General features: G+C 43.1%; 1 protein-coding gene across 2 annotated transcripts; it reads right to left on the bottom strand.

The window, feature by feature from the left end:
• Positions 1 to 27,837, bottom strand: LOC311271075 (protein FAM53B-like). Of its 2 annotated transcripts, none has more exons than XM_084376469.1 (5): positions 27,683 to 27,837; positions 14,821 to 15,114; positions 12,307 to 12,361; positions 9,528 to 10,405; positions 1 to 1,207 (listed from the first exon to the last, which is right to left on the bottom strand). In XM_084376469.1, exons 2-5 carry the CDS (start codon positions 14,899 to 14,901, stop codon positions 860 to 862), a joined length of 1,362 nt encoding a protein of 453 aa, XP_084232595.1. In that variant the 5' UTR covers positions 14,902 to 15,114; positions 27,683 to 27,837; the 3' UTR covers positions 1 to 859. The 2 variants fall into 2 exon arrangements, with proteins under 2 accessions (XP_084232595.1, XP_084232596.1); XM_084376470.1 differs by having other exon boundaries at positions 14,899 to 15,114.
• Positions 27,838 to 27,895: the final 58 nt, after the last annotated feature.

The raw sequence follows: 27,895 nt of genomic DNA, 5'->3' as shown, positions 1-27,895 counted from the left end.
TATGAGTGCAGGTTGTAAATTTATTTCATGTCCATTCTGTTAGAGGAAAGGCCTTGTATTCTTGCTCCTTCACAAACAGCTCATAAAAAAAACAGTTACTTAGAAAAATATACATTGATATTAGAACTGAAAACTTGAGATTCAGTGTTGAATTCAAATATACAATTTGCATATTAAGAAACTACAAAAAAAGATCAGAAAAGGTGGCTTCGGTCGAGGCCGTTTTCTTGAAGAGAACACGGAGAGCAAGCATCCAGAAGAAGGCACTGTCATTTTCTGATCTCCTCATAAAGCTTATCGAGCCTACATTCAGCAAAAAAACATCAGATTTTCATGTGTGCACAAAAGACGAAGAGAAAGGTCGTGGGTAAGAGACTTCTTCCTGTTTTTTTACCCCTCCCTGTTTCATCCTTGATGCCCCCCCACTTACTCTGAAAACAAAAAACTCGAGCTACATACAGGAGAGCCCAGCTACTGCTACAGTACTACAAATCTATGGTTAGCTGACTTTGGAAAGGTCATCAGGTTGAAAAGACAGTGGGGGCTTTTAAGACTAACCCTCACTTTCCTACTCCTGAGTTAAGCTGAATACCCATTAAAAAAACAAAACAACTAAGGTCACTGCTTTTTGATTCAAACAGTAAGAATGTTCAAGGCAAATGTGTCATTAAGAAGCCAGCTGTTAACAACGTACTTATTCCTTTTTCTTCTACATCACTTTCATCATCATTCCCTTTCAAAACGTCCTCTACTCTTTCTCACAGCCCTTCTTAACATCCATCTCTTGGTACATCGTCAATGTCCAATAACTTTCCAAAACAGTCCAGACACAGTCTTTTAAAAATCTCCTATAAAATGTTCAGTTTCTCTCAATCTGGTCAAGATCCAGCTCTCCCCCGAGCTGGAAAATGTCCCTCTGTGTCCCGCAGTCACCCTTCCAGAGGGTGCATTTACCGCCCAGGATGTCTACAGGAGACCCGGGCGGCGAGTCCACGCTACAAACCGAGTCGCTATCCAGCTCCTCGAAGGATGAATCCTCTTCCTCGTCATCTCCCGCCACTGCCGGACGTGGCTCCAGTCCCAGCTCGGGCACAGCAGCGAAGTCCGGTTGGCCGAAGGTGTCAGAGGTGGGAGGGGGCAGGATTGATTGGCAGCCGTCAGTGGCGGAGAAGCCGGGGCAGCTCAAGCTCTGAAAGGTCTGTAGTTTCTGTAAAGAAGAGACAAAAAAAAAGTGTTTTTCTTCTTGTTCCTGCTGTTGAATATGTGCGCTTCAGTGTGTAGAATGATGTACGTGCAGAGTTTGAAAGAGAAGTCTGTTTTCACATTTTATGTTTTTGTCCCCATCTACTTCAGTTGTTAAGAGAATGCTGCAACGCCGTTTTACCGTGAAGCTTCAGAAATGTTTTGTGGACTACGAAACATCACCTGACTTTCCATTGGCATGAGGGTGCGTAGATAATGACTGAATGAATGCTCACTTTGGCTGATCTTATCCTTTAAGAGGCATGATTTGTGACATCACAAATAGTTTTGAAGCCATCCTAGTCGAACATTCAGCGTACGCAAGAGGCCTCCAGGGCACATACACCGAGAAGTAGGAGGCATCTTACGTCCAGCAGTTCAACGTGTGGAATGAAAAATATTTGCATGTTCACATATTCTAGATTTTTTGACGGGGGAGAAGCAGATGTCGCCATTTTTTAGGTTTCTAATGTGGTAATTGGGTAAATGGTAATGGGGTCTTAAACTCGTGATCACATCCTGGCTAATGAGGCCATAAAAGTAGCAGAAGAAGTTCGTCTGAGGGAATACGAGCTCGAGGTTTTCCAGAATGTCAGTTCCGAGATTGGGTTTCAGTTCGGGCAGCAGCAAGCTGGCATTCCCTTTTCAGAGACGGCATGTGAACAAGTAAACACGAGTGCGCGCACAAGCCATCGAAGCACAACACAAATTCTACAGAGAAAAACACTGCGACGAGCTGCAGACCACAAAGAGGTATCTCATTTCAAACTGTGCTCGAGGCCTATTTATCACTGCCACTGTGAAACACACCCTGCATGGCTTTCCTTCTTGTTGAAGCCATTGTAATGACAGTTTTTACGATATTTTGTTAGTTCTGTGATGTAGGAAGAGTCCGGAGAATCTTTACGGCCTGTGATTTTGCTCTCCACACTTGACCTTAAAAGAGATTTAATTCACTAAGAAGTCGCTCCTGGTTTGCCTTCATGCTCTCTTTCCTCCCTGAATTCCTCTCTGCAACAAAGAAAAGGCAGCCGTGAAATGCAGTGAAGGGGTTAATGATCTCTGGAGTGCCCCAGCAGCAGATGTTGGAGGCATGGAGGTGAATAGAGATGAGGTTTTCTCTATAGCGCCTCAGCTTACATGACAGACACCTCTAATGTTCCCCAGTGTGTTCGGACATTGCTTTTCCTGTTACAATGAACTGGGAGTCTCCCCTTCTTAAATCTCACTTTAGCAGGCTCACTTTTTTCCCCAGCCCCTGATTTAGCACGCTCCAGAAGAAAACTATAAGGCAGGATTTTGGCTGTCCCGAGTTGCTGGATTAACTTTACATGTAAGCTGCTCACGCTCAGGATACTCCATCTGCAAACGCTTGAGGTGATCATGTGAGGAGTGGGAGGCCTTCGCTGTAGTTACCCCACTGGAGTGGAAAAGGGGATTTCTGAGCCTTCGTACTGTGTGTTCAACCCCCGGTATTACCCCGCTACTAATTATCACAGCAGAGGAGGAGACGAAAGGAAGAGAGAGGCGGAGGAGGAGGAGGAGGGGAGGCAGCTTCTCCTCAATATGCTTTCCATAAAATCTAGTGAGGCTGACTGGGATTAAGGTGGGTGTGGTGGCAGGTTGGGGGTGCAGGGTTGGATTTCTGCTGTGTACCCAGCTTTGTCTGTATGTTTTTTTCACTCGAGCATACCTCCAACCAGATGGAATACATCCAAACCATATTCACTATTACCCCTCACACACACGTAGGCTCTCTAACCTCATGCTGTCATGTCTTCACCTAGCCCACAGCAGCAACCAGGAGTTGATCTAATCATTTCCTGACTACATGATTGGCAAGTTGTAATCCTAAGAATGTACCCCAGTGATTTAGTGATGCACATCCATAAAGTTGAGGGACTCGCAATAACCGTTTTGAAAAGAATGAAGCAACAAAGGCCAGATATCTTGGCTTTTATTTATTATAATCCAGCTCCAAGTCATTGTGTTGATGTAGTCTGCCGATTGTTTTCAGCCAGTCCCAAAATTTTTATGTTGTTGAACTTTTGATGCTGCCGTCTCTGCCAGGACTCGCTTGGAAAAGAGATTCTGAATCTTACAGCGAATATTTCTGGTGAAATAAAGGTTAGATAAAAATATTTGACAAAAAATAAGAAGGATACCAAGGCTGTCAAAAGTACAGATACTTTGATACCACATGTTTCATATAATACTATCAAAATACTATGGTAATTACACACTCGGTACTATCAACAGATAGATCTACTATCAGGCTTTTAACCCAAGGCTGCACAGATACGATGCAGGCGTTATTGCAAATGTGTTGGTATGTGTTTAATGACTTTTTCTGTACCAGCACTGTGTGGTACAGGCTGCTAATGAAAACATTTTTAAAAATGTATCCCATTTTGTGTGCCATGGACTTCTTTTTAGGTGGTATCGAAAGAGGTATAGAGTATCTTTTTTATACAGAATGATTAAAAACATTTCCCCGAATTAAACTGCCTCCTCCTTCTAGCTGCCTACTTCTTTCAAACCCCACACTTCCTGTTTGTACTGCAGGGCTTTTTGTTTCATTTCGTTATGATAAAAAGCTCTTCAAGACCCTAAAACAACAAACTTACACATATTGAGTGGTACTCATCATGATGAGTAAACTGATCCTCATTTATAAACTCTGAAGAGTATGCTAGCCGTGTTCCCACTGCAGGAACTTTTCCCATGGAGGAGGAAACTTTGGAGGAACTCCCGGGACATTATTTTATCCCCTAAAAGTCCTAGAGGGGTTGTACTTTCCAAAAGTACAGGAAGTACTTGCAGCGAGTACTCACAACATGTTCTTTCAGCTGCCATTTTTAAAAACCTACAGCCGCAAACCAGTTTGCCTTTTTAAGCATCAACATGGAGGTACAGAAGAAAGCATACAACAGATAAACCAACGCGTATAATCGCACACAAAAATAAAGTGTAAAAAACGTGGTCACTTATTCATATATCAGCTTTTTCATCAGCAGACTAATTGGCCTGGTGGTCATGTGTCTTGTCAATGCGGTGGAAATGCAGACACAACAGGCTGAAGGAGCCTTAGTTCCTTGAAAAGTAGATCCTGGGAAAGCTTGTTTCTATAAGTGGATACGCAGACACATCTCCGAGCTCTGTTTGACGGTACACATGTATAAACAACCGGCTGCTCCAACCACGGCAGAGAGAGGAAGAGCGACTCTTGTTTCCATTTACAACACTCTCAAACAAAAAGCCCTGTTCAAATAGGACTAGCATTACCAGGAGACCTCATGTGATTTAAAAATGACCACTGTGATAAGTCTGTATTTTACTCAAGTCTACTGTCATAACCTCCCAGATATGAGGTCAAGATTTTCAGAAGCAGCTGTTCTTCAGCAGCCACATTAATAATATAGTTTGCAGATGTTTTGTGCATAAATGCACATTTGCAGCTCGTTCAGATGCAGTCACAGATGCATTGTGGCTGTACTTCGATGACAACCTTTACTCATTTCTAAATGTCACTGTTGACTGCTGCTCAAATTTCTGAATTGTTCAGTTCTCTGACATCAGAAAACAGATTTTAAAGAGAACACACACACGTCCCATTTGCACGTGGCTAACATCATCACAGCCTCTTTGTTCGGTGAAATATGGTCAGTAATTTGCGGTGGAATCTTAGCTTGACAAATTATGGACATGGCAGATTCGCACAGGATTAAAATCACAGACGTCCTCTGCAATTATAGCTAATTGCTCTGGGTCCCCGTGCCAACAGAGTTCAGACTGGTTTAATAAACAAGGCAGACGAAATCAACAAAGTTGTCCAACATGGTGATACTGAACTCATGACTGCTGGCCGTAAATAGAATAAAAAAATTGGGTATAATATGATCAAAAATCACTCGAGAACTCACTTTTCTCATCGATCAACACAACCATTACTTCCACTTCAAAGTCTGAACTGGACTGAAAGGCAGCTGCTGCGAGCGCAAGCCAAGAGGTTAGACAAATATTCTCCTGGTAATTAGGGCAAACAACAAACATCGCCTCGCTAAGGACAACAGCAAATGTCCTGCTGTGAACTTGGCTCTAAACATACACACACACAAAAGCACACACACACACAAACAAGCACATATACTGTATGTACTATGAACAGTAGAGAATCAGAAAGTTAGTATATTTCTTTGGATCACCCCTGTGCAGAAATTAGGTCACATAAACAACATCCAGTGACACACCGCTCTGAGGAAGACATACAAACAGACCTCCAACAGCAAACTGTAAAACAAAAGAGAGGGCAGGGGTGCAAACAAAGACAGGAGAAGTTAACTCATTCCTGACAGGCAGACCACATACTTGCACACCTCTGCATAAATTATCTGTGTGTGAACAGCTTGGTCTGGTTTTTCAGTGTACCGCAGAGAGCATGTCTGGCAGATATGAACACAGCTAAGAAAGAAAAAAGATAAATATGTCAAGAGTAAAGGTTAAAAAAGCAGAGGTAATAGGTGTGACTGCACACTGGTGATGCTTCAGGACAGGTCCTAACATGTCATTACAAACACGGCGAGCGCCGCACCTGAAGACGCCCACCTAGGTGTTTCTATAAGTCTGCTGGGCTTGACTCTCAGCTATGATCACCATGTCTGCCATCCCAGGAATGGAGAGGGATGGGGAGAGGAGGGGTAGAGCCGAGCAGCTCGAGCTTGGGCCAGCAGAGAAGATATTAATAGAGAGGAGTGAGGAGTTAGTCTGCCAGCTTCCCTGCAGAAATAATACCCCCTTTCTTCACCCTGAATGCACAGGCAGCCGCACACATGCATTCAAGCTCAACACGCCTCCTTTTACCACCTCTGCTGCTAACACAGCTACGCCAAAGATAACCCGTCCTTTTTCCTCAACCAAACTGAAGCCGTCAACAAAGAAGACATAAAGCAATCTCAATGAATCTGGCAGAGTTGGCCTCACACGGGCCATTTCCTCAAGAGCCAAGTGTGAGCTGCCTCAACAATCGTCCGGCCAGTGACCTAGAATCAAGAGATAACATTCCCCATTTGACAGCTCGCAACGCCCACCAGGCTGAGGAAAAAACAATGAAGGGCCAAGGTGGAAGGGCAGCCAGGGATAAAAACGAGGCACTGGATCGCGGAGTGAGCTGATACACGCGGCTGACAGGGAGGATATTCGAGGAATTTTGGGGGTGGCCGCACGTAAATCCCTACAGTAGTCAAGTAATAGCCGATTAGCACGACATGCATCCGCAGAATTCACACCCGCCTTCATTGACGTGGTCGAGAAAGCTGGAGGCCAAATTACACCATGTTCCACTGACAACACACACTGGGGACTTAACGATCCTTAACCCCCCCACCAAATATTGCGATAGAAAACATTATCGTCTATATATGGTAAAAATTAGGCATATGTAGCTAAAACAAAAATAGCACTAAAACAGATCCTTGGATCCACTGGATGAGGCTCAAAATAAAAGGAGAAATGTCCCGGACTTCAGCCCATAATCCTCTTTTCAAAATAAAAGCCCGAAGATGCAGTAACAGCTGTCCAAATATGATTTTGTGAAAAATGTTGCATATGATGGTAAATATTGCGATGTCAGATAATACTACATCTTCCTAAGCCTACGTTCAGGTGTCACAAACATGCACAGACTACTTTTGTATTTCTTTGCCCGGACTTAATACTGTATTACTCATCCACACACACCTATAAAATGGATGAAGAATGGTGGCAAGTGTGTGTAGGTGTGAGAAGAAGTAATAACCCTTAATTTACACCCCAAGGCAGTGCCGAATGGGAAGCCGTTCCAGGCCTGAGAGTGCTGTGATGAAGGCCCACCCACTTCTTGGGAGGGAGTGGGAGAAAGTGTGTATGTGTGTGTGTAGCCAGGGAAAAATGGAGTAAGAGCGTCACTCAAATCACACACACCGTCAGCGGCCAGTTCACACATCAAGTTTGCCCAAAAGCAGCTGGAGTAAAACAGTCGAACACCAGAACCGCAGGTACCAATCACACACATTCTCAAAAAGAGGCATAAAAAATCTCATCTGTTGCCAACCCTGACGGTAAATCTTAAGTTCTTTCTTCACTAGAAAAGACGTAGGTTGTAACCAGCCCTGCGTTTCCACATTATCACTTCCTTTTCCAGACAGTTTGCCAGCTACCAGCTTTCCCCTGGCTCTCACTCAGACAAAACACCTCATCAACCTATGACAACCATGTGAATCTTCAACGGGTGCTTCAGGGAGTTTGGGGGTTATTTCATTTATAATAAACTTGACAAAGTGAAACCCGGCTTGGAAACTAGATGCGGCCCTCTGACCTGGATATTAACAAAAATATGAGCAGTGTAGAAGCAGAGGCGGGAAGTAATGAAGTACAGATACTGAGTTACTGTACTTGAGTATTAATTTTTCTGACTACTTTTTACTTTTCCTCCCTACATTTGAACACAAATATCTGTACTTTCTACTCCTTACATTTTCAAAACAGGCTTGTTCCTTTAGTTGTAATGCATTTGAGGGGAATTCTCGATTATTTTTACTTTGCATCAGTGCACACCGCCTTCCCAACATCACAAGACTGATTTTAACCCCTCAGTTGAGCAAGACGAAACAATGTAGAAGACTTGAATGACGCAAGGTTCAGTTAGCTTTGCACAGAAATACTTTTACTACTAGTTAATACTAATACTAAACTTTTTACTTTCATTCTTTGAGTACATTCCAGAGCCTGTACTGTAAGTTGAATCTGTACTTCTACTTTTTTTTTTTTTAGACAAGTATCTGTACTTCTGTCTAGAACAGAGAAAGAGAAGTGAGAGAGTAAATGAGGGCTGTGTCATTCCTTATTTTCCTCTCTTCAGGCATGCACGAAAGTGTGAAAGTAAACACAGCAACAGTAGATCTGAAATGACCCATCTAACCTGCTCTGACTCCTTTCAACACTGCTGACGCCATGAAATCATGCAAGTTTGTTAAAAAAAACCACACACACACAGAAAAATGGAATGTCTGCAATCTGCAGAGGTCTGAGGTAACGTACGCACAGATACACAAACGCACACATGGAGTCAGTTTTACATGTGTGATCATCGTGCACGATTTTCCCCTCTTAGCTGCTGGCATGACTAGAGGAAACATGCTCGCTAGGCTCTATTACCAAAGCCTTGTTTATCCAACCCTGGCTAGGTCCTGAGGGCGACTGGCTGGGAACACAAATCTTTGGGAAAAGGAAGGGAGGGCGCAGAGGGGATACATTGATGGTACTTTCTAATCAGAGAACAGGAAAGGGGAAGATATTTCCGTGACGGGAGGTGTGATGAGGGAAGATTTTAGTGCATCATGTGCAGTCAGGTCTGAGTCATTACATGCAACTACAGGTTGGCGTTGGCGTCAGTGGCTGCTCACTTCAAGAGCATTAAAATGAATAATGAAGGATCAAATCAAGATTTTGCTGGGCTCTGTAAAAACATCAGAGCACTGCCAAGCATCAAAATAGTACATGTCATTAAAATACTTCTGCGGTTCTATTTTGGGTTTGACCAGGGGTCATTTATACTCTCTGGCTGCTCCGCTGCTTCCTCTGGCTTTACAAAAGAATAAACAAACACTTGTCATGAGGAGGGTAATTGGATGCTCAAAAACTCCCAAATATCCCCACTATTAATCACCTATAATTGGCTGATAGTAGACAGAGAGCAATGAAATATGGAAATACAGAATGGAAGTTGCAGAGAGGAAGCAAATTAAAAGGTCAGGGGTCCACCGTTTGGATGGGCTGTTTACCCAACAGAGTAAATGAAATGATAAACCGGAGCAGGGCTTGCTAGAGCGTGGCGCTAGGCAGCGTGACCGAACAGGAGGAATGCTTCTTTAGTATGTACCACTCCCTGAGCCGGAGGGAGGGAGGCCTGAGATCACTTAGCCCCGAGGCCTCGGACCGACGACCCAGAAAACTTAATTCAGCTTGATTTAATCCAGCTCCCTGATCAGATTCAGAGAGAGACAGGCTCGGTTATGTTTGAGAATCCCTTGAACTTCACTTTGGTCTAAGAACAAAAAGGTGCCTGTCTGCTCTTGAGTGAGTTTGGCCCAGGATTTCACTTAATTTGCAGCATTAAGGCAAGATTAGAAATAAAATGATGCTAAATTATGTTTAATCAGTGAACTACAGGGTTGCAAAACTCTGCAAATGCATGTAAGTGTGTGTGCTTGTCTGTGCCTGTCAACATTTGTTTAACATTTCCAGCTAACCTGAGTCATCTTTGCCAGGTCCAGGGAGGGCCGCTGCTCCTGGGCATCTTCTTGCCTCCTGCGCTTCATACCAATCTTTTTGTCGTTTAGCACGCAGGGCTGGGACCGGCTCCGAGACAGGCACCCCGTGCCCCCGGCTCTTTGGCCCGCTCTCCTCCCCAACTCTGGCGTGGAGTCTGGAGAGCTGGCCTCCGACGCCTCTTCCCTCTGGAGTTCTGGCAGGCTGATCTGCTCGTGGGAGAGGGAGAGAGGCCTGAGGAAGTGGTGATGGTGGGAGTGGTGATGAAGCGAGGAAGGAGAGGTAGGGGAGACTGGAGAAGCAGTGAATTGAGGGTGGAGAGGCAGTCGCTGGTTGAAGAATGGCAAGTCGAGGGCTCCATCTGAAGGGATGCTGGAGCGTGAGGGCAAACTAAAGCTGGAGCTACGCTGCATGGCGGGAAAATGACCGCTGGAGAATCCCCCTCCTCCTGCTCGGACACTTCCTCCACTGTGGCACCGCCGTTTCTCCACCGTTGTCCACACCCGGGAGCCTTGGGGCCTCCAAGATGAGCGGAACCCGCTGAATTCATCAGAGAACGACAGGGAGCGACACTGACGTTTGCTCGGGGGTGCCGTCGGAGCCTGGCTGGTGGCTGTAGTGGTGTAGTGTGCAGTGGCGGATGTGGTGAGGGAGTGTGGGCTGCCCAAACCGCCGTCACCAAGGCTGAGATCTCTTATCAGACTGGTGATTGCTGTGGCGCTGCCTGGCTCCTTGGCCCAGTGCCAGCTCCCCGGCTCAGGCATCACATCCCACAGGCTCTCCAGACTGGCACCAGACTGGCAGGGTGCTCTCTGCTGGATGGCACAGCTTTTCCCCAGGTCCAGCCACCTATCTGCCTCTGCAAAATTCAAAACGTACAAACTCACTCTCATTGACCTCGATAACAGGGCCTTAATATATGTCTCTATCTGTGCGACAGTGTTAATTACAATTACATTAATTCATGACTGAATAAACAAACTGACCTTAAAAGGACAACACAATTTCATAACTGTTTTACTTTGTTAATATTTGGCGGACCCTGCCACCTTTCTAGCTTTGAACAGTGTTCTGGGGACCTTATTTTCCTCTGAGAACAGCTTGTTTATTCAGTTATGGGAAACAAAAACAATTCTGAGTTTGTATTATTACCTCTTAATATTATTAATATTAATATTCTGAGTTTGAATTTCGTTTCCAAAACTACGTAGTGCACCTTTAACAGCAATACAAAGCTGGTTGAAAAATGTCAAAGTTTGACAACATTTGGAGCAGCGCTACTCACCAAAATCAGAAAATCATGAGCTTTGGTTCACAAATGAAAAATAGTTTGTTTTCAGTTGTTTGTCTTAAAATGAATGACTTTGCCAAGAGGAAATAACTCAATTAATTCAAACCAGTGCAGCTCATGTGCAACTGTGCTGAAAGACACAACAAAAAACTGACAGCAAGATGTTCTCAATTCTCAGTGCATTTTAGGAAACCAGTGTCTTGTAAGTCTGAAGGAGTTGAAGAATGTGGTAGTGCTTACTAAGAGATTTCACACAAAAAGCTAAAGAACAAGCAAACAAAATCAGTGTTGTGATGGTACACGAAAAGCTAAAATTGTCTGTGGTAGAAATCACCTACGATGAAATCTGTCCAAGACATGTCAGTGCCATGGAAGCTTTTTTCTGAAGCATCCTGCAGACAAACAAGTCCACATTCCTGACTATTTAAAACCTTCAACAATGCTGATTCCAAACACATGAACCGCATATTACTTCGATAAGAATCAGCCTGTGAAACAGTTGGCAAGTCCCTCCCATTAGTCGAGCGGTTTGCAAGATATGCTTCAGAAGGCAGTATGATTTGCCAGCTGCCTCGCCATCCGCACAAAAGAGTCAATGAGATAATACACCTACAGTAAAGTGTCTTTGTGGCCTGAACTGCAGAGCAAAGTGGTGAAGTTGTGAATCTATTGAAGCTTTTGCCAAAAAGAGCCGCCTTGCTGATCCAAATCCATTCCTTTTGAATGCTTGTCTCCAATTCTGGCATGCTCTCTCACAGCCTCATGGACGGAAATCATTGTTTTGGGCGGACAAACAATGCACGGGGGCTACAGTGACGACCTGACAGGAATGTTAGCAAAACAACTTGACAAAGGGAGAAGGGGATGAACTTCAAAAGGCCACCCTTTGAAAGCAAGAGACAAAGTGCTGGTTAAACTAACAAGACATGCTCGACGATGTTAAGGTCAGCATTAACAGTGCCACGCTCCTCCCTGTGACGTCCTCACGTCTGTCCCCAAAAAGAAAAAGAGGATAGTGAGTAACACGGGGCTTGTATTAACAGTAGCGTGTCTTTTAACACGGGGGGTAATTACTGCAACACTAACAGAGCCAAAGGGAAATTGTTGACATAGGCAACAGCATATTCAATTACAGCTCACTCCCGTGAGAGCGCTGTGCAACGTTGTGTGAAGGCAGGTGCACCCTGATCATGAGAGGGGGACGAGTGACAGACAGAGAAAGGGAGAAGTGAGAGACGGAGCGGATAAACAATGAGACGCTTATAGCGGGGTGGTGGGGGGTCGCCGACCTTGACGGTTCAACTTATCAAGGGGTTTAAAAGGGGCGATCCATTATGCTGTTGCATATGTGAAATATTGCTGTGACAGAAAAGGATCCTACCTCAACCATCGATACTGTCCAGATCTTGAGTGATTGCAAAGAAGGGAAGACAGACAAAAGACATAGTGAGATGAGGGAGATAACTCACCCACAGTTCCACAGGAGAAGAGGGTGGTCCCTCTGCTCATGGTGTGGAGGTCACGCTGTGGAGGACAGGAGGAGCAGATGGTCAGGGAGATACAAAATAAGGCATAAAGTGCCAATGAGTCCAATTCTGAGGTACTTGCACTTCTTTTGAGGCTAATTTAAGGCCACTCCACTATATTTCAAAGAGAAATATTATTCTTTCTGATCCACTATATTTATTTGACAGCTGTAATTACTAGTTACGCTGACACAACTTTGAAACGACCACTTAAAGGATCAGTTCAGCAAAAAGGAAAAAATCAGTCATTATCTACTCAACCCCATGTCGATAGAGAGTCAGTTAAAGTTTTGTCGTCCACAAAACATTTCTGGTGTTTCACAGCAAAACAGTGTTGCAGCATTCTCCTTAACAACTGAAGTAGATGGGGACTTGTTTTAAATGGGCATAATCTAAGTCTGAGGAAGCCCAGAGAGTCCAAATTGATTTGAAAAGACATTATTTATACACTTTTACAGCTGAAATCTTCACTGCAGCTGCTGAGATAAAAACGTTAGCACAGACAAACATCTGGAGGCGAGAGCACTAGCTTGTGTAAATAACTTCCTTTTTTTCCCCCTCAGTCTCCTTCAGTTGTTTAGGAGAATGCTGCCACAGAAATGTTTTGTGGACTACAAAACTTCACCTGACTCTTTATCGGCATGGTAGTGAGTAGATAATGACTGAATTTTCATTTTTGTGTGAACTTATCCGTTAAAGCTGCACTAATTAATATCTTAAACACACTATAAGCTACCTTCTCAGCACATAAACGCACATAGTCGAAGTTCTAGCTGGTGAATATATTAAACTATCTAGAGATGCAATTTACATTCATCTGGTAGCTCCTAATGAATGCTAATTTTGCTACATGTCAGCTGTATGTAGCCTATAGAGAACTGTTTGCTAACAGATTCACGAAGATAACAGTCATCACAGGTTTAAGTTAATAAGGAATGACATTGTTATTTGAGTATTTTGTATATTGTAGTGTTGCTAACTTTACTGAACACCTCTTCCACCACTGTGTTATGCCTAGCTTAGCAGAAGGCTAAAACTGTAAGAAACTGCTATCCAATGCCAGCTTGGTCGAACAAGGAAATAAAAACCTTCCAACTTCTTTTTTTGTGTGTAATACAATAAGCACATATCCTCACCAAGATCACATTATACTTTAACTTTTGGTGATAAGATGCCGCCGAATGCTAATTGTACCACATAGCCAAATAAACACCTTTTCATTTACGTCAGATTTCATGAAGAACAAAGGTTTAGGGAGTATAAAACAGTTTTGTCTACCCACGCCTTTCATCTTAAGACACCTACACACTCTCATAGCTCACTTCTGACAACAGGGTGGGGGCTGTTTGTGCAGAGGACAATGCCATGATACTTTGCTCTGACTCACCTCGAGGTTATAGTTACCACAACAACAATGTTTTCTAAAATACATTGCAGTACAGTGATTCAAGGGTTGTTTGGATTTCAGAGACAAAATCTTTAAAATATCAGATAATAGGCAGGGAGATGGCATCAGGAAGCGTGAAAGCTTTGATTACATTGCAGATTTTAACACAACTCATGTACTCTTGTGTTATCTTAATAGAGCAGTGAGATAAAGAATAACATGCCCATACTACTTTTTTATTGTCAGACATTCTTGATTCTTGGCAGTTAAATGTTATATAACAGGCTAATCTTTCTTTAATTTGTCAACCATCTGCAGGTCTGGGTCAAGTTTAGCAACTCTCAGCACAACCACTGAAACAGAGGTAAGCATTTTCAATCACTTTTCTGTCCGAAAAGAATAAAAGCCTTTAAACTACTCCAAAACAGTCAAAGTTACATATAACATACAGTATTTACTACGCTGTCAAACTTAGCCTCCTCACTGGACTCCTGAGGCGCTAACGTTACATACGCGTGGGTAGTTAGCTAAATACCAGTGTAAGCTAACTCCACAATATCTTGTTACGGTTTCTGCTGTAGAAATGTTCAATGAACAATACACAGGCTGTAAAATAAGGTGTTAAAATGTATTTTTTTAAACATTGGACCGAGCTACATTAAGCTAGCTTTTCCCTCCGCTGTAAATCTTTGTGTTAAACTAGGCTAAACATACCCTGGACTGCTTAGTAGGCCGAATACACAAAAATGAAATTGATCTTCCCATCCATCTGGAGGGTAAGATAGCTAAAACAGTGTAAAAAAGCTCCATCTTCATTTCACTGTGACATAAGTGACCGCTAAAGATAAAATTACTTATTAAAAGTACGAACAAGCTAATAAATCGCGGTCTAGCGTGCTTACACACAGTGTTCAAGTGTCCGTGACTACAGGTGGCATGTGGGCACTTCTGTAATATAATCACTGACCTACTTATTTCGCTGACTACTGTGAAACACTTGCAGATCCTTAACTGCACCAAAAGTTAAGAACCAGTTTGTTTTGTGTTAAAACTCAAGCGCTTTCCCTCACCAGCCGTCTCTCGATGTTCTTGGACCTTACATCATTGACACCCTTCTTCTTTTCCAGTGTTTTCAAGAAAATGATCACCATTGTAACACGCAGCTCTGCTCCAGTCTGTTCGGCTGCAGAAGAAGGCCACGGGTAGCCATCTTAGATGAAGGCGGAGGCCTGGTAGTGCATTTGGGCGAAACAGACGACCGGTTGGTGACCTCCCATCTGCAGAGCAGCCTTCAAGTGCTGATGATGATGAGGGTGGTGGTGGTGGTGGAGGTAGGAGGGTGTCTCTCACACTTGAGACGATCCCTGCGTTGACGGAAAGAGAAGAGTGTAAGAAAAATATAAATACTCAGTTAAATAGTGTCACTTCTAAGGTTTATGTTTAGGACACAGTGTTATCTCATCACATCAGAACATAGCAACAAAGATATTTTCCATTTGGCCGCACTGCATCCAGAGGCAGTTGGAGCACATGAAAAAAAATAAAAAACAACTTCTGGGTGTGTCTGGCTGGCAGACAAGACGAGCACAGAGATGCGCCTAAACACAGCTCAGGTTTGAGCAAAGCCTAAAGCAAATTATAGGCAAATATGGGCCAGTTGGCCAAATCCCCCTACAAAAATATGACCCTTCACTTAAAGGGTATATGCACCAATTTTACACATTGAAGAGTGTTTACAGGTCTTGTGGAGTGCTACTGCATATGTGAAAAAGTATGTAGCATTTTGTGGCTCCGGAGGAAGCTGCATGTAATCAGATCATTTGTCGTGAGTGAAGTCACTCAGTGGCCATGTTGCATTGTGGGTAATGTAGGCACCAGGTATCAGATATCTCTTTTTCTGTATCGCTTTTGATCATTTGTTTTTAAACTTACCATAATGAGTCCAACAGTGCTGCTAGACCAGTGGACTGCTTTTCAAAGCTGCTGCCTACATTACCCACAATGCAACGAGTGCCACTGAGGCACTTTATCAGATTACATGCAGCTTCCTCTGGAGTCACAAATGTCACACTTTAAGCTACTTTTGCACATTTCTCAGAAATCTACTGAAGACAACAATCTAATGCAAGGTTCATGTAAATGCCAATAAAAGTGTGTCATCCAACACTGAGCCTACGTGAAGAGAAGCATGCAAACCGCAGTCACTGTGCCCCGTTATATTCTGTTCGAACAGTAAATCAAATAAGACCAGATGAATAAGGCACATAAAAAAGCCTACTATAATAATCCTGATTGGGAGTCCCTCTCCACTTAAACAAGTACATTGCTTACTGTTACTGCTTAATCTACAAATTCTGGATATCTCAATAAGGGAGAAAAGGATTTCTGACAATGTAATTGAACCTAAACAGACACAAATCATTATTCTAAGCAGATACCAGTGTTTCCTCTCCATTCATTCAGGAGTGATGGACCCCCACAGTACGTACAATACCACCACAGCTGAATAAAATGGGAAATTCAACCTTTTAATCAAGAGAACAAGAAAGGCTTAGTGTTTAGACGTTGCTCTTCAATCACGATCAATTAACTGAAATGGACAATTTTAGTGCTGCAAACTACTTATAAGCAATATAACCAACACTCAGACCAACAGGGAGGATCGTACAACAATACCAGAAATTACCCGCTGCTACCAGTGCTAGCAAACAATTACAGAGGAAATATGGGATACTACGTGAATCAAATGAGCAGCTTTAGCATAAAGGAATGTAAAACAGAAATGGCGTGACGTCTTTTTCTAACACAACAGTACTTTAATTCAAGCATGAATGAAGCAGACACCAGTTTATCACGTGCAGATGATCAGTTACGTCTTAAGTCTTGTAGTATGATAGAGAACATATTCACATATAGGATCTTTTTGCTGTATAATGGTATTTGCCTTGGGTCTAATGCTAAAACAGACAAGCAAAAACATTGTAGAATCTAATTATTGGTCCACCCAGGTTACACTTTTTTTTTTTAAATCAACAAAAATTAGTAGAAAACAGAACTTCACTGCTGAAATAGCTGAGAAAAAGGAGTGCTAACTTGTGTTTTTCCACTCAGCATTTACCACCCTGACACTTACAGTAATATAACCACTCATTTTCTCCATACAGCTAAACGCCTTTAGAGAACCTGTCTACAAACAACACATGCAGCCATATGCTAAATTGTTTCCTTATCAGAAATGTTTAATGGAAAAGTTGGCGTGTCAACATAATCCACGGAACATATGGAAATGTAAACATGCTGTTTCAGAAATCAAAGTTCAGCTAATCCAGGAAAAAAGACATCACATGGCTCCAGATGTGGCGAGGACATATGAATAGAAAAGGAGCATATATGGAGCTGCGGTTGCCTCATTGACTGCCAACGACAGTAGCTGCTACAGTAAACACAAACTCTTAAAACGCTTGGAGGGAGTTATATGTCAGGCAGATGGTCCATATGCTTTTTTATGGCAAGCATGCCTCGTCATGTCTGCTCTACTCAGCCCTTCTGATGCTATCTAATGCATGGGGAGGATCTAGGTAAACGACGGGCAGGCTCAGTAATGCTTTCTTTATCCTCAGCATGGGAAAAAAACCAAAAAAAACAGTAAGAGCCGCAGTGACCTTCGACTTCAGCTTCTCTCCTTCATTAGCCAACCGCAGAGCACACTGACGGCGTCCAATTAGAGAGTACGAGCATGGTTCAGATCCCCCAATCAACGGTCTGCTAATGACAGCTCTCTGCTGTGGAGCGACACAAGAGGCTAATGGATCGTCCAGGCCTGCTATGCTATCCTGCCCGTGTAACATGTGGTTTCATGGTTAAGTGAGGGTTGTTGCACTTATATAACATGCTCTGGGGAGAAGCATGCAAGTGTTCACTGGGTATGAAATGTGTTTTGTGGGACAGGAAAAAAACATCATCATAAAAGAAAAGATGGGCAGGTTGCTCACACAGGGATTTGATAAAGCAATTCTATGCGTTGAGTCAAGTCTTGTTGCTTCACTATGTCATCTCTATCCCTCGTTCTCCAGCCCCATGACTACATGAAGACTATAAATGTTTCATGTAGGCCTGCCCCAAACCAACTGCTAGCATATGACTCCCATTAACTCCATTTATCCCGGAGAGTCAGTGGAGCACAACTGGGCCTCCGCAGGCAAGAGGGTCTGGTGCCGCTGGTGGGAGTTGGAGGAGAGGGGAATGCTCTTCGCGATCAGTTTTGCAGATTACTTTACTGATTAGGCCTGACACTGAGTAATGGGCGTGGCACTGTAGCAAGGTTTGTGTATACGACAGAGTGGGAGCTGAGGAGCATGACAGCCATGTGTAAAGGTTGTTACAGTGTGCTGTTTGACTGATGTGGTTAGGAAGTGTGACGGGTTCCATCTGGGCTGAAAAATGCACCTCGAGTTATGCGAGTGTAAGTCTGTTCATGCTAACCTGCAGTCGTGTGTGTGTAGTGTATAGTGACTGGCAAGTGGGGTCATGGGAGAGGGCAGGCCGAGTGTGAAGTCAAACCTGGAGCCGTGCTTACTTAATGAAGCGGCTCCTCACAATGGGGGAACCGGGGCTTAATGGAAGGAGAGAGCAGATTTTTTTCTGCTTTAAGCGAGTCTTGGTTTTAAAAAGTAAGCCTCATTCAACTTGCTGTCAAACTAAGAAAAAAAAAAAAACAGGAACAAATCAGTTCGCATGCCACCTCACCTCCAGGTTTGATTGGTCTGACTCTTATGTGGTGTGTTAAAAGCCTAAATCTCAGATGCTTATTTTAACACCCTTCAGTGAAAATCATTCGATTCTGGTATCTGAAAACCAGACCAATCAGCAGCCACAAAGGAGTGGCTTTAACTATGATCTGACTCACTCCCTCTTGACACTCCCTAATATCATAAATATTAATTTAAACGAGGCATTGTAGATGTCAAATGAAGCACGACTGTGTGACTGGATGTGCTAGTTCTCCCTTCAGGTTAGTTTAACAGCAGCCGAGCAAGTTCATGCGGTCATGTAGTCATAGTCATTTAAGTCTCATACATCCTACTTGCAATAACGCCTGTTCTGAGCAAGGTCTGGCTTTGCGTTGTAATGTCAAATCTGGTTTCTGTATTGTGCAGTTGTCATATCACATTTGATTAGCGTTAAACTGATGGAAAGTTTCATCACTGAATGGAAACTATGGTGCCGTTTGGCCAGATTCACAGTGTTGTTAAGGTAACCAAAGATCATACTTGAGAAAAAGTAAAGATTTTGTGTTAAAATATTACTTTGGTCAAAGCGAAAGTCTTGTACTTGAGTAAAAGTCTGAAAGTATCTGATATTAAATGTATTTCAGTCTCAATACATGTATTCTAAAAGTAACTAGGGAACTAAAGCTATTAAATAAATGTAGCGGATAAAAAAAGTACAATATTTGCCTCCAAATGTAGTGATTGGAAGTATAAAAGAAGCAAAAAATGGAAATCCAGTAGAGTGCAAGTTCCTCAAAATTGTACTTAAGCACAGTACTTGAGTAAATGTACTTAGTTACATTCCATTACTGCCTATTTAACATTCAATGCTCATGTAACTAAATTTGACCTCCATTGTGGGCTGAAATCGAATGGTAATTCTGGTCAGATTTGTGTACGCGGGGGTGCAGACAGCAGCTCTTGGCTCACAATAGCCAATGACTCAGGAGGGCACCAGAAAGGGCAGCTAAGATAATATGGCTCCTTGCCCGGGCTGTGATTTGTACAGGCAGATGAATAGAAGCCTATTTGGGGCCCCCGAAAGTTCTGTGACGGGGTGTTTGGTGTCCATCACCAATTGGCTCTGGTTACTGCATACTTGTGTGGAGCGCGTCTGGTGTCAAGACTTTGATTGGTGGCTGCAGCTGAAAGAAACCAACTTATTTTGTACTGATGAAATGTTGAAGAGCAAACAAACATAACACTGCATGGCTGGTTCAAGTGAAACACATCGTGCATATGAGACTCTTATTTTGAAGAGGTTAAATGTGATTGATGAACTGAAATTTGAACATCTTGGCCGCGTTAGAACATATTTCCTGGTGCAAGAAGCTGGATGTTGACATCTGTTTTACGTAGTGAAAAAGGCCATGGGAAACAAACTTAAAACATCAAAAAGAAAAGTTTTGCACGATCAGGTTTTTTGTAGCCTGGGGCTGAATAAAAGTAAGAGCCGCTCTTTTGTGAAAGTCTGCGGCGTGGATTGTTAATTCAGGGTGAACACACAGCCACCCCTCTCTCATAGAATGAGGCCGAGGTCGTAAAAATGGTCCTGGGGAGGTCAAGACATACCACTGAATGCTCTGGCCATCACCCTAGTACCCACTGGCACAGGAACACTGGCCAAAAACAACACGCCATCACACCGCTAGATCTTCAGAAGTGCATAAACAATGAAGGGCTCATTCAGTCAAACTTTGTGCGTCGTCAGTAGTCAGGTTCTGGCTTCCTTCTGCAGATTCCCCTTAAGGTTTCTCCGACGACAGTCCATCAGCCTCTACAGCCACCACCTAAAGCCTCTAGTTAATGAGAAATTTTAAAAGATCATTTCATTTTTACCTTGGAACAGGGGCAGACATCTACAACAACAGCTCTGGAATGAAAATAGAAGCAGGAAACAACTTAAAAGAACTTCTTCAGAATCAACCTGAAAGTCCAGTCAATACAGTCGTTCCTCTTGCCGCTTAGTTGGCATGAAGACACACAACACGCATAAGCAAGCAAGCACACTTCCCTTTGCAGTATACGGGTTGTGCTTCCCTTGTGGTCACATGCCGCTGCTGAATTGGGTGTGGAACGCACTGACTTCATTAAACACATGAAGAGAGACAACCCCAAGTGATCCACAAAGCATTGTGACACCGCGTTAACTTCACTGCAGTATTGACCACTTCTGCTTTCAAAGACGAACACAATAAAATAGTGTAATGACACCATATTCAAGCCTGATTTAACATCCAGTAAGCAAGCTGCATCATGAAGTTAGTTAACTATTTTTACTTATATGTGATAGCTTTAAGATATGGCTAGATTAACATATCTATTACTGCTACACTCACTGCCAGAGAGCAGATAAGTCGTAGTCAACATGTAATGTCATTATCTAGTCACAAGGGGATTTTTCCCAAATAAAATCAATTCAGTCAGATTTTTTACAGACATTTCGAAGGGCCAGTTTCTCTGTGACTTTCTTCATAAAAACAGTTGCTAGGTACTACACTGTTTCGAGGAATTTAAGGGTAGCCATAGCAGCCAAACACAAAACACAAAACAGTGACAACTAATGACGTGAAAAGGTCTGTCATCACCCAACAATAAGGAAGAATATCTGAACAGCTCATCATTTCTTTATCAGGGAGTGTGTTTGTTAAAGGAAACTGGACCATTCAACATGTTCAGCACAACACAGCTGCTCTGAAATTTACTTGGGGTCGACCCCTGTGTCTTAGACCAGGACTTGGTTAACTGAAATCTTTACAAGCCTGACAGGCGTAGGATCAGGTGTTTCAGTTTGAGTAAAGGAAGGTATGGGGGCCTCTTGCCCCCTGGAGTGACCCTCGCATGCCACGACTCTCCATACATCACGTACCCCACTAATTACACTACCCCCCTCCTCCTATCAATCCTTTGCCTTCCCGTCTGTGGTTTCTTCCATTATCCATGAGTGCCTGTTCTGTTCTGAGCACACTAACCAGAGCCCTAATCCATCAGGGATACATTACATGGGAGCCTCCAGCGCTGATAGCAATACGCTGCAATTGCTCAGCTCTATAAGGAGGGGGACCACTCCTATGCTGTGTAAGCAAGTGATGTTATACAGAATATCACTACCAATCAACATTACTGCCGTTACATAATACCTAGTCTCACAATGCCAGACATATGTCCACACTTTAGAAGGTCTGACTTTACCCATTATCATTCTGGTATCATGGGAAAAAAGCACTCTGGATTGTTTGTATTTCTTACTCATCTTGAGAGGTGCCAATGCTGTAATTAAGTCCAACACAGAAAAATCTAATGGCTGGTGCAAAGTCTGATCGCAGGCAATCCATTGCAATTCGAAAGTCGATAGTTCCAGACTTCCAATCTAAATGCGTCCTAGTGCATCTGTTAGGGAAAACATGGACGACCGCAGCAGATGGATGCCTGTATGGCAGGTCCCTGAACATCACAAGCAACGACAGCAGCTGATTTACCATTAGCATACTTAAAAGAAAGAGACAGGACGTAGGTTGGAACAGCGTGCTCGCAAAGATTTTTTATCAAGCAGATCAACTGAATTAAAATGTAAACGGCAACTGTTGTTAGAGCACCTGTCACAACACAAACACAACATAAAGTAAATGGTGATGAAAAGGAAATTATTCACTGTGTGTGTTGCCACGCTGCCGTTACATTGTGTGTGTTTATGTTGGTGAAGTCGGGTTTGGTGGATCTTCCAGAGTTTCCGACTTGGAATTTTGACTTGAGTGACTGTTTCATTGCACCTTTCCGTGTCTGGGGTGACCCACCGACCCACACAACCACCCCAGCTGCCCCCTGACTCAGACTTTCTCGCCCTTTATACTACTGCACTAGAGGAGCAACTCAACAAGTGACACTGGGGGGGTAACTACAGCGTGAGACTTTGAAGCCTATGCCCACTGACCAGGCTGCATTGGTGGTGAGAATGGGATGCATTTAGATAAAGTCTGGCATACCAATTTGGAAATATCAACTTCCACCTTGCAATAGATTGCAGCAGAAGCACACCATGCATCAACGGTGCCATCGTAAAATACTAACATGCAGATAGCGAAAGCAGAGATGAATTCTGACTGACTAAAATAGTCATCCAATGGTAGCCCTTTACCCCCAGCCTTCACTTCCTGTGGGTCTGGCTACATAATACCACACTCATGTTGTGGAGGTGTACTATGGCTGAGCTGAGAGTGTGAATGGGCGTGAGAATGTCAGAAAGAAAACCATGAGCAGCATTCCATCGGCCCATTCATTCATTCATGGGGGGCTCAGCTCACCATATGGACCCTCTGGCTGCTCAGCATAGTGTGTAGTAGTGGTATAAAACAGATGCAATTCGATGCTTGCAAGTTCTCCAACTTCTTGAGAGTGTTGTAAAGAAGTTGTCAAAAGCATTAATTGTAATATATTCATTAGAGCAAGGTCTGCAGATGTTTTAACAACAATGAGGACTGATCATTGTTGTTTTGTTTCCATTTTTCGAGCGGTGGTTCTCGTGGGAGGGATTTAACTCAACCGAATCATAGCTAATCAAATTGTGGGCAGAATCCACGAGTCGATCAAATCTTTGCTGAGAGACTCTGAAGTAAATCAAATTGTCAGTTCAATTGTTACAACCCTTCTGTGTAGTGATAAGGTTCATATGCTGGGCAAAAACAAAGTAGCAACAGCATCATGTTTTACTTTACCAGGCTTTAAGTTACAGAAGAAAAACACACACACACACACACACACACACACACACACACACACACACACACACACACACACACACACACACACACACACACACACACACACACACACACACACACACACACACACACACACACACACACACACACACACACACACAAGATTACCTAAACCTGTCTATTGCAATACTTCAGTTAGATCTTCACTGGCACCTTTCTAAATCTACTTCCTGACATTCTGCAGAGAATCAGCTGATCTGCTGCCAGTAAGCTAATCAGTTGCAAATCTTCCTGCTTGATGGTGCACTTGTGCTGTTGTTTGGGATGCCCTGCAGATATATGAAAAAAACATGCTGACAGACTCAAACCCGTCTAGTGAGAGCCAATTAGAATATACTGTAAAGGTCAACAGAGGGGAGTTACGTCACCCTCTTTGTGCACGCAAGATTGTCAGGACATATTGGCTTGGTTCTCAAGCCTGGGCTCGCTGAAGAGAGCCATTTCGGACGACGTAACTCATCGAGTGAGAGGATTGAATGAGGAAGAGTTGTGGTAGTGAACTGTAAAAGTATCTGCTTCAACTCCATGGTACTTCTGTTTTGTGCTGGAAGCTGGTTGTTTACGGTCGCTGACTCTCAACTAATGTTAGCTACTGTTGCGCTCTGTTAGTGGAGCGGAGAGTCACTGAGACTCGGCACTTGAAGGAGCATAAAGTCACATCCTTTGGACCTTCATGCAAAATCCGACACGAGTCCTTCACAAAGAAATCCACAGTCCAGCAGCTTTAAACAACTTAAAAATTCATCCACAGGCTTGTATAGGCAACTGACAGACACGGGTAAGGTCTCGTTTTTCCCGCCCTGTTACAATCTGCTCATATATGTCTAATAGAAAAGTTTTAAGACATGTAAATGGCTACAAAATGTTCCAAAAGCCCTTTAAGTTTTGTCACAACTGTGGAAAACATGCTCCAAAAATACATCAAATTAGGCTGTCTGTGCCAAACACTAACAGAAGCTTTCATTTCTCCTTTTTCTTTGTTTGGGAGGGGGTTGGTTGTTTGTACAGAAAAGCCATCTCCACACCGCATGATTTAGACAGGGGCTATGTGATGGCTGACTTCTTGAGGTGAAGCCAATCCAGCGTAGCTGAGGAAAATAAACAGAACAATGCCAACAACTGTCACTCATAACCGGGGTGATGTCATGACACAAGCCAACAAAAGACAAAACATGACCTCGTCTCGACTATAGGTTTTCCAGAGGAATACAGACACCTTTTGCATTCCACACTTTAATACCATCAGACACCTGATATCCAAACAAATCCATGCCAGTGAAGCGCTATCTCTTTTTTTCAGATGAGATAAAAACTAAGACCCTGAGGGTTTAAAGTCACTCACTTGAGAGTCAAAAAGCAACACCAGAGCCAACTACTAACTTAAGGATGATTCTTCACTATCACCAGAATAAGACATGTTGATGAGAGCCTTCCCATTGCATCCCAGAATGCTTTTCATCTCTAAGTAGAGTCTGTCGCCTGTCTTTGGGGGGTTGGGGGAGTGCTTCTCTGGTGTATGTGAGAATGCCTCTTTTCTTTTCTTTTCAGCTGCAGGTCCTTGGCTCTGTGGGCGTCGAGACGCCAGACTTACAAATCTATCATGTTAATGAGGAAGGAATATACAAAATGAGGAATAAGAACTGATACTAAAAAAGCAAAATCACCTAAGTTTGTTTTTAACTCCCTGAAGCCAAGTGGTATGATTTTCAGTGTGTGTGTGAAGCAGCAGCAGTTATGACAGCAGGTCACAGAGAAGAAAGGGAAGCTTCTGAAATGAATAGAGGGTAGCATGGAAGCACAGACAGGCATGGCTAACAACCCTTTTCTGGTAACTTTGCATAATGCCTTGGGCCAGAGAACAAGGGAAAGAAAGGGAACTAGAGTGTCAGTGGAGCAGAAAGACAAATAACAGCAAAAAAAAAACAGGCAAAAGATGATATTGAAATATAGAGAAAGTCAAAAAGAGAGAAACTGACAGAGGGTGGAAAGTGGCTGAATGTGTAGACTGAGGGAGAGTTGTACACACAGACGGAGAATGGACCAGTGGCTTGCTCAGCACACAGGCACACAGCTGCCCACTGACAGAATGGGGCTCTAATAGGGCCTTTTGCCTGCAACACAAAGACGTTGCAAATGTGCGCGTCTTAAGCACACACTGGAGTGCAGAGTGATCCCCTTTAAAAACCCACCGGCCTTAATTGCGCCCATAAATTATGTCTATAGTTAGTCCAAAACCAAGTCTAGAGAGTAACAATGCCAGAGCTGTTGTCGAGGACAATTGCAGTGCATCAAGTTGTGCTTCACAAAAAACATTTAGAAGCTAAAAGTGATAACTGGCAGTGATGAGAATGTGAATGTGTCACTTGCTTCTTCCTCTTTAGTAAGATAGTGGCCTGCGTATCGAAGCTCTGTTGACTAAAGACCAAATGTTTCTGAATTGATCTGAATTTTTTTTATTTTTTTTTATTTAAACACAATCAGTAATCAAATATTTCCACATTTAATTGAACAATATTTCAAACAGACTGTACTTAATCCAAGTTTCATTTAAAAAAGGGGTTCAGAGCTCAGGTATTGGCACCAGTATAGACAGTCTGAACCCTTGTCAGATAAAATCAACAGGTAAATAGCGTTTGCAGGTTCACATGAAAGAATCAGACAGATACTTTGATAAAATGCTTGTTCTCTTCAAGCCGAAACCTTCCAGCAGTGGGTTATTTGGAAATCAAAGCAAGGTGCAATCATCATAATCTTACCAAAACTGGAATGACAGATTAGACATACCTAGAAATGGGCTTCCTCAGAGCTTAACAAATATTTTTCAGGCACCTCTTATCAGCAAACTCTTTGTAGTTAGACACTAGTGCTGACATGTGATTAAAATCTTTGCTCAGCTCTCTGCCTCACTTCTAGCCTGAACTTCAGTGTGCATTTGTGAGAACATTTTCTGAAGGCAGGGTTCTTCTTCATTTCCTGTTTTAACCAAAACTTGCCTGCCATCCTTACAGGTCAAGGACTTTTCAATTAGGGTACTCCGGTACCAAACCAGTTCTTCATGGTATCGTGTTTATGGTGTCCACAAAGATAAACCAACTGCCGTGCAATATTAGAGAGGGCAAAACATCATACCAACAGTTACTTCCTAACCTACAATGGATAGGAAACAACACTGACAAGTAAGCAGTTTAGTGCTTCACTGCCACTGTGCTCCACATTCAGAGTGTAACTGCCTTTCATTTTGAACTAAGAGGGCAATAAAGTAGTTACAAAATGAGTGTGAACCCTGTCCTTTGATTAAGACACGTAGCCACCAATAAATCCACACATAAATCAATACTATTAGAAGACAATCGACTTTATTCTCTTGCCAGTAAGACAGCTATAGGCTTAGAGTTGGCAGACTCTTCAGTCTACTCTTATCAGTGTCTTATCAGTCCTCGACATGGGCACGCTCAGTTTCACTTTCATAAATGTGTAATGAAATAAATTCAGAGTAAATTATTATCTGTCACGTAGTCTACTGTAACAACGGGTGTGTTTTGATTGGGCTCCAAGGATGCAGCCTTTAAAGACTGAAACAGAATTGAGGAAGAACAAAGTGGCTCATAGTTTCAGCATGAAAAAAAAAAAGCAGCTGCTCTGATGAAAATCCCTCAGAAAACCTCGTCAATTAGTAATTTCAGATAGCTATCTCCAGAGGAAACAAAAAACTGCAATGTGTGGTGGAGATCGGTGACAGATAACAGCCCCTCACGACTCAAAGCGCTCATGTTTCTCTCAATCTCTCCTCAAAGTTGTGGTGAGAAGATGTATGTCAATATGAGCTGCAGAGCAACCACACAGCCTCCCCACCTACAGGTACCGTTTCTGACAACAGCCTGAGCTTTATTGCCCCAGTTGATAGATGGAGGGGAGTTTGCAGGCTCCAAAGAGCTTGGTTAATGTGTGCAACCCCCTCAGAAGAAGACATTTTAATGGCAGCAACAGGTTGGTCAGGCTGAGACAAGCAAGCACAGCAGATTTTCTTATTCGGATGTTAAGACTCACTTTTAATAACAGCTGATTTAGAGCAGAAAAGTTGCAATAACGAAGCTGACAACCACACAGACATGCCACAAGCCGCACTTTTGTGTGCCTTGCCTGATTTGAAGGCAGAAAAAAAAATGCCATTATATGAAATACATACGAAAAGAAGACATTTCCGTTTTCGGATTTGTGCCCAAAGTAACCCAACAACGTTGTCATCAAACGTTTGAGTCTCATAGGAAAGCCCAACATGACCAGACAAAAAAAGTAAAGCTCACATCAGAAAAACAGAAGAAACATGATGATGCATGCCTGAACACAGTTATAATGATCACGTATCCGAGCAAATGCCTTACTACCTGGCCAGCAGAGGCTCTTTCGAAGTTAGGTCATCTTCAACAGAGGGGAAAGCAGACAAAAATCATGAAGAAAGAAAAAGTTGCTCGCAGCTGCAGCCGCCAGTTCAGCGTTGCCAGCGCAGGACTGAGCAGGACTGCGAGCGACTGAGAGCTCGCTGCTGCTTTCAGCCTTCAGCACTGATTGTAACAATATCCGCGTACGGACGAGCCATG

The sequence above is a fragment of the Pagrus pagrus genome, assembly GCF_965226575.1.
Source record: "Pagrus pagrus genome assembly, chromosome: 15".
Taxonomy (NCBI): Eukaryota; Metazoa; Chordata; class Actinopteri; order Spariformes; family Sparidae; genus Pagrus; species Pagrus pagrus.
The sequence above is the reverse complement of the archived record's forward strand: the minus strand, read 5'-3'. Positions and strand labels throughout refer to the sequence as shown.